The sequence below is a fragment of the Chanodichthys erythropterus genome, chromosome 4, assembly GCF_024489055.1.
Source record: "Chanodichthys erythropterus isolate Z2021 chromosome 4, ASM2448905v1, whole genome shotgun sequence".
Lineage (NCBI taxonomy): Eukaryota > Metazoa > Chordata > Actinopteri > Cypriniformes > Xenocyprididae > Chanodichthys > Chanodichthys erythropterus.
In genome coordinates this window covers 15,780,676-15,788,322 of record NC_090224.1, presented here as the reverse complement: position 1 = coordinate 15,788,322, position 7,647 = coordinate 15,780,676, and the positions used below count along the sequence as shown (strand labels likewise).

Sequence of the window (7,647 nt, the reverse complement as noted above, 5' to 3'; positions counted from 1 at the left end):
AACTACAGACAGAAAGATAGAAGGACAGAAAGAACAACAGAGAACGACAGACAGATATATAGAACGAAAGAACGACAGACAGAACGACAGATAGACAGACTGATAGATAGAACTACAGACAGAAAGACAGACAGATATATAGAATGAAAGAACGACAGATAGACAGACTGATAGATAGACAGAACTACAGACAGAAAGATAGAAGGACAGAAAGAACAACAGAGAACGACAGACAGATATATAGAACGAAAGAACGACAGACAGAACGACAGATAGACAGACTGATAGATAGAACTACAGACAGAAAGACAGACAGAACGACAAAGACAGACAGATAGAACTACAGACAAACAGAAAGATAGATAGAAGGACAGAAAGAACAACAGACAGAATGACAGACAGATAGACAGAACGAAAGAACGACAGACTGATAGATAGATAGAACTACAGACAGAAAGATAAATATGACAGAAAGAACGACAGACAGATCAACAGACAGACAGATAGAACAACCGACAAAGACAGACAGATAGAACTACAGACAGAAAGATAGATAGAAGGACAGATAGAACGACAGACAGAATGACAGACAGAATGATAGATAGAACTACAGGCAGAAAGATATATAGGACAGAAAGAACGACAGACAGAATGATAGATCGATCGATAGAACAATAGATGGATGGATGGATGGATGGATGGATGGATGGATGGATGGATGGATGGATGGATGGATGGATGGATGGATGGATGGATGGATGGATGGATGGATGGATGGATGGATGGATGGATGGATGGATGGATGGATGGATGGATGGATGGATGGATGGATAGATAGATAGATAGATAGATAGATAGATAGATAGATAGATAGATAGATAGATAGATAGATAGATAGATAGATAGATAGATAGATAGATAGATAGATAGATAGATAGATAGATAGATAGATAGATAGATAGATAGATAGATAGATAGATAGATAGATGGATGGATGGATGGATGGATGGATGGATGGATGGATGGATGGATGGATGGATGGATGGATGGATGGATGGATGGATGGATGGATGGATGGATGGATGGATGGATAGATAGATAGATAGATAGATAGATAGATAGATAGATAGATAGATAGATGTGTGAAATCTTCACTCAAACACTATCTGTGATCTCTCTTCCTGTGGTTCGAAGAGACAGAGACATTTGAGAATAATGCTGCTTTTTGCCTGGGTTATCTGCACTAGTTGATCATCACGCTCTCATATTCGATTCATTGGACACACTCTGTGCTCTGGTAAGTATTGTGTTTCTGGTAATTCAAATGGCTGCTTGTATGATAACGCTAATGAGACTTTTTGCAATTAACCTGATGGTCTCGTCAGGTGGGCCTGAGGGGAAATTGTGCTGATGGTGTCATTATGGCTTAGATCACAACGAAAAGAGAATATCTGAAAAAGAAAAGTCTCTAAATATGTTAGGAGCTGAGCCAGAGGACACCGTCATGCTACTGCAGAGCAGCGATACTATTCTAATGGGTGGTATCGCTGTCGTGTGATGAAAGCGGGGCTCCAACTTGACTGAGGAAGCGTGTGTACAATACATATTGTGTGTTATAAATTACTGGCTTCTTCTGACAGGGAATGGATGAGTTATGCCGTGTGGTAATCTTCATCTGCCTCTCAGCTCTTCTCTTTGTTTTCTTTCTTCAGTGCCTACTTTGAACAGAAGAGTTTTACTTTCAACACAAAGTCTGAACTCTCTTTAGTATGAGCCTGATCCTTAAGCGTCCTCTATTCCACTAGGAATAAGAATCGACTCCCTCCATCTCATCCATTTGCTGTAGAAACTGACCAATCGTTGGGTTAGCAGACAGGGAGAGTTAAAGTCATGCATTCTAATCACACACTAATCAGTCCAGATTAGAACTGATACAGAGAGAAAATGGATTCATCTCCTCACCCCTTGAGATTCTGGAGTTTAATGGAGATGGATAATGCTTGTGATATCTTCTTCAAAGACTTTCAGATTGATTGTATGTCCACCAATGCACAATAAGTAGATATCCGATGACTGACACTTGAACATCAATGCTAAAGGACAACCGCTTAGCTTCACCCGAAATACAGGACAAATTTAAAACGGGCTGTTTGCAAAGTGTAGAGCAACACTAAATTAACAAGTATTTTTTCTAAACTACTACTGACAAACCTCATGGGGCCTGTTGCACAAAGCTGGTTTCCGTTGCTATACCCAGGTCATTTTGAGATTAGTTTGAGCAAACTCTGTTTGCAGGAGGGAGGGTCTAGCTAGCCTGTTTTGTTTGACAACACTTCGAACGTCAATAGGAAGTTACTCCGCCCAGGATCGCTTAGAGCACCTTCAACACTGATGCAGAAGCACCTAACCCTGGTTTTAAGCCTAAGCTTGACATAAACTGTAAACCTTATAAACCCCCAAATCTAACGGGTTAATTGGAATGTTGTTCCAGGATCAACAAAGATGTTGATCCAGGAACATGTTGCAATTGGTGAAATCAGGTTCACCAGAGCAAAATTGCCCATCCTTTGCTGCTCGTTATGTAATATATTTATATTATATGAATTATAATTCATATATATATATAATTATTATTTGAATTGACAAATAATATTAAGCTTTAATACAATAGATATTTAAAAAATAATAATTTGTGAACATAATTATTTAAATTCGGTTGCATTGATAGTCAAATATTTATATTTCTGCTGCCTTCTCAAACTTTCACTGCAGAAACAGTGTTTATTCCTGCCTTGTAAATGCGTTTAAATTCATGATGTCAGTGGAGTAAAATATTTGAGTAAATGTAAATGGTTACTGTACTTAAGTATCTTTTTGGCTACTTTGTAGTTTTACTGATTATCATTTTGCATTGCACCTAACTTTTTCTGAAGCAGTTTATTTCTGCTACAAAAGAAGTGATATTGCCATCTACAGGCCATTGAAGGCAACTTGTGCTTTCTGCCCTTAACGACCCAAACCTGCTGTACAGCCAAAACAAACTTTGTTGCATTATTTTCCTGTTATCAAAGCTGCTCTCAGAGTGAGTAAGGGATAGTGATGCTCACTTTTGATGATTAAAATTCACCCATTCATGAAGTAGATTATTCAGGAAGTGGAATTTGGCAGTCATAACAGGGATAATTAATGTGAAGGAGAATAATAAAGCATATTTACCAGAGCAAATCAAGCTAATGCAACTCCTAAAGCCTAATACAGAGACAGATAGGTCCTAATTATAAGTTAATCAGTTTAATTACCCATAATTAGTCTTTTCGAATTATCCTTCCATTTTGGTCAGTATAGATACATCATCAACATCCACGTCACAAAAGGCTTGTATTGACAATTTATATGGAGCCAACACAAGACACACTTCGGATTTCTAAATGACTGTTGGCAAACAATCAGTCATTAAATCATTAACCTGATTAATGTGTACAGCTTGTTTTGATTACACAAAGATAAAATCAACAGAGGACACACAACTGATTTTAATGCAGTAGTTGTATCTGAGCATATACATAGACGTTATTTAGGAGTAATAGAGGAAATATGCAACAGTGAAAAATATGCACTCTGAGGGAACTTTTTACAGCTTAAAATTACTGCTTCTGCCTCCTACTGAGTAAACCGTATGCAATATTCAGAAGTTGTTGTGAAGGAAAAAGACACTTCTCTAATGATCTGATTCATTATTCACAGTGTGAGTTACAGATGGCGAGGGCGAGGGATTGCATCTATGTGCTAATGACGGCCTGTCAACGTGATACCGCCTCTCTATACAGCTTCCTTAGGATGGGAATAAGAGATTGCAGATGTTAATGTATGCCTTTAGGGAAAAAAACACTACACAACAAAATTGGCCTGTGATTCATCCTATCCTCCTGTTGACATAAAAGTAGATCACACATACTTCAGTTCATATTTGATTTTCCATTAAAACAGCAATTTTTCATATTTACTGATGTCAACAGGCCGAGAGACTTGTGAACCTACAGGTCAACAACCTGAGGTCAACAACCGTGAAGGTACGGCCACATTACTGAAATTTCGCAATTTCAAACCAAGCAGCTTCCTGTCGGAAATCTTTTGTGCCCCCGCAAAATTCCCAATAAAGTGGATTCCTATTGAAATCACTGGATTTCACCTGTGAAAACTCACCGAACAAAGGTAAATTTGACCGCGCATTAAGTTTGGTGCAGAGTTTTACTTCTGTCCTTTACATGATTGTTGCTTGTCAGGTTGTACGATATGAGCCAAGTGAGATCTTATCTGTGTGAGTGTGTGTAGAATATATATACAAAAATATGTATATATATTATAGTGCGACTGACCAATCCAGAGATCTGTGTAAGAAAAATAAAAAAAGGGAAATTTGAATGATGGTTCGAAAGACATCCTTTTTGCACATCACTTTGACCGATCCACTACAGTTACTTATTTACTATGCTTTACACCTCTCATTGACTGGCAATGTGGCTTTGAAGAGTTTTTCTAATATTTATGATCCCCTGAGTGAGAATACTTCAATATAAGAATCCAAAAATCAAAGAGAATGAAAGCAAAAGGGAAATATTCACATGGTGTTCATCAAAACCTCTTTGCACGTCAAGCATGATGCGCTACAAAAACAGCTTAAATTCCATGCAACATTTTCAGTCTCATTCTGTACCACAAGCACTTTCATTCCCTGCTGATCTTCAGATTTCCTTCTAGTTGCTCCTTGGCAAGATGCTCCTCATGTCCGAGAGCACCATGGATCTGTAGTTGCACTCCAGCCCCTCCATGTATTCCAGGTAATTACTCACCCTGAAGCCGTGGATTGGTTCCTCCTACAAGCAGAAAAGAAGAAGATTTGATAAACAGCGCTTGAGAGAGCCGGTTTGCAGAAAAGAGGCTTAAACCAGCTTTAGAATAGATTACGCTCAATCCGATGAGAGTTTGATATTCCAGATCCTGATTATATTGCACACAGAGTAGTTAAGATTACTCTGAAAATTGTGTTCTGCTGTATGAGAGCATGCAAAATATTACACATAATAAATATTGTGACAAACCTCACTGCCAACTGTAACAAAAGGTCTTTATTAATGAAACAAGAGGTCATATACAGGCACTACATGAGGTATGGCTACACATTTGTGTACTAAATAAACAATGCACCGCCTAATACACTCTGACACTTAGCTGGGGATAAATAATATCGTTTAGACAAAGCCAAATGAATTACATTTTGTTCACGATGAGTCAGCGGATGCTAGTCCTAAAGCTATGCCTGAAGTTACAAAAGGACACTTCGGTTCATGGTGAATGGATGAAAATGAGAGAAGGGATAATAAACCTTTATGAGTTTGCTGCATTAAATAAAACATGCCTGCAGTATAAGCAGTTTTGTGATACAACTGCAGGCCATAGCAGTAGGTTTGCAATGACAAAAGAAAACAGAAACTCAAAATGCTTTAAGAGCAAATGAAAAAAAACTAATGACTGGAATAGTCCATTATAAAACAAACAATATCCAATTTTATCTACTGCTGATGAATGCTAGATGTCACATACAGAGCATCTTTCAATAGACCTGAATAGAGTCAGATAATAGCTGACAATATGTGAAAGAGTAATCTAAGAAGAATAGATAAAGACTGTTGGTTTTCTCCAACATAATTTTTACATACATTGAGCCTCATTCATGAAACGCGAGCAGAACAAATTGTGTAAATCATTCTTAAAGCAGTTCTGTAAATTTAAATTTTCTGATTCATGAAAATGTATCTGCTCCCTAAAATACATCTGCTCCCTACAACGTATAAATGGTGCATAAAACATTTACAAATGGTCTGTCTTATACTGCATTTTGGTGCACTATGTACCGTAATAACAGGTCGATTAGCTAAGAGTTTTGGTAAAATAGTTTGTAGCTTTTCAACTTTGGGTAAAACGCAGTGCTCGTCACTATCACTTTTTACCCCGCCATCCAATCACAGTGTAGGAACTGAACAATGGTGAAGTTATCACTGCATTTTTATATTCAGTAATATTCTCCAAAATGAGACACTAGTAACACAATACTGCCTGGGCATATTCCATATCATCATGGCAACCAAGGCGTCTCTCAGCTGGAAAAGCACTGTGCCTCCGAAGTGCCCTCAAGCGCCACCAGCTGGCTATTTTCAGAAGAGTGTCTGGCATTTTTTTAGCTGGTTAAAAATGCTTTGGCAGACACCCATTAATTGAATATTGTTTGTTAGGAATATGTCCATTTAGTCTCTTTAGCATTTATGCAATATACTGGAGCCAAACCTAAAAAGGGAGTCCAGAAGATTGCACAGCGCTCCTGGACACGTAATTTGCGTAGTTGTAATTCATAGGCGAGGATTATGCTAATTTTGAATAAGCGTGCGCACACTATTTACAAATGATTGGAACTCATTAACATACATTTAACTATCAAATCTGATGTTTACGTAGCATTTGTGAATCCAGAGGAGAGTTGTCACGCAAATTTACTCATATATTTGCGAAAGGTTCTCGAAAGAGGCCGAATTAAATTACGTACAACCTGTTGTAAGTTGAGATCTCATCCAACTACAGTCTTTGGTGAACTTATAGGGGTAGGTCACCCAAATTTGAAAACCTGATTCACCATCAAGCTGTTCCAATTACTTTCTTTCAAAGAACACAAAATAATAAGTTTTGAAGGATGTTCACATTTTGAGAATTTGAGAAAAAAGCAGCATAAACATTCACATGACTCTATATTTAAACTTGGCGTTTCAAACCTGGTGTGATGAATATGGCATATTAAAATCTATTGTTATATGTCAAAGAAAATCTTTTGTTATATGTCAAAGAATCTGCAAAATACTTTTTGTAGTGTATAGAAGAGAGTGATATATGTTTAAAACAACATGAAGGTGAGTAAATGATGACAGACTGTACATTTCTTCCTTTTAGGTTTTGTTGTGTGGAAGATTATTTGAATTTCTTCAAACCATTAATGACAGCTGTGAAGTGGCAAAAAAAAAAAAAAAAAAACCTAACATTAAACCACAGAGCAGAACTATTGTGAAAAGTCTAGATGCTTCATTAAAGCTGAAAAAAGTCTCCATCCTATACAGCCATTCAAAACCAGAAAGTGGATGCATGCTGATGTGTTCAACATGAAACACTAAAAATGACATTTTAATTACAAGTACCCATTATCTAAAGACATTAAAACTATTCCACTACCTATTGTTGCTGATAACGAAGAAGAAAAAAAAAAAAGCCTAAAATGGTTTTGCAGGATGCTTTGAACTCACTAGCCAAACTGTGTCATGGTTTTCAAAGTGTTGGAAGTATTCAGTAGTGACAGACAATTGCTTTTGAAATCCTGCAAACAAAGAATGACTTTAGTTGAGTTTGATTTCCGCTTTGATGAATCATCCAAAATGGATTCATTGTACATTTACTCTGGCATTCAGCTTCAGAGTGACATCAGGAGGGATTGTTACAGGTAATTTCCATTCCTGATCTTTAATTTAGATGAAATACAGATAAGTTTTGCAATCTTAAAAAAAAAAAAACCCAGAAACCTTTCAGGAATTGCCTGAAACGGTTTCTCTA

At 37.2% G+C, this 7,647-nt stretch overlaps 1 protein-coding gene across 6 annotated transcripts in view; it reads right to left on the bottom strand.

Moving 5' to 3' along the window:
- Window positions 1-3,304: 3,304 nt before the first annotated feature.
- The window catches only part of tbc1d32 (TBC1 domain family, member 32), a 51,784-nt gene continuing 47,441 nt past the window's right edge, over window positions 3,305-7,647 (bottom strand). For all 6 annotated transcript variants that reach the window (XM_067384295.1, XM_067384294.1, XM_067384296.1 and 3 more), the window contains one exon: window positions 3,305-4,874. In XM_067384295.1, the coding sequence (XP_067240396.1) occupies window positions 4,755-4,874 (120 nt within the window). In that variant the 3' untranslated portion in view covers window positions 3,305-4,754. The remainder of the gene's footprint in view (window positions 4,875-7,647) is intronic.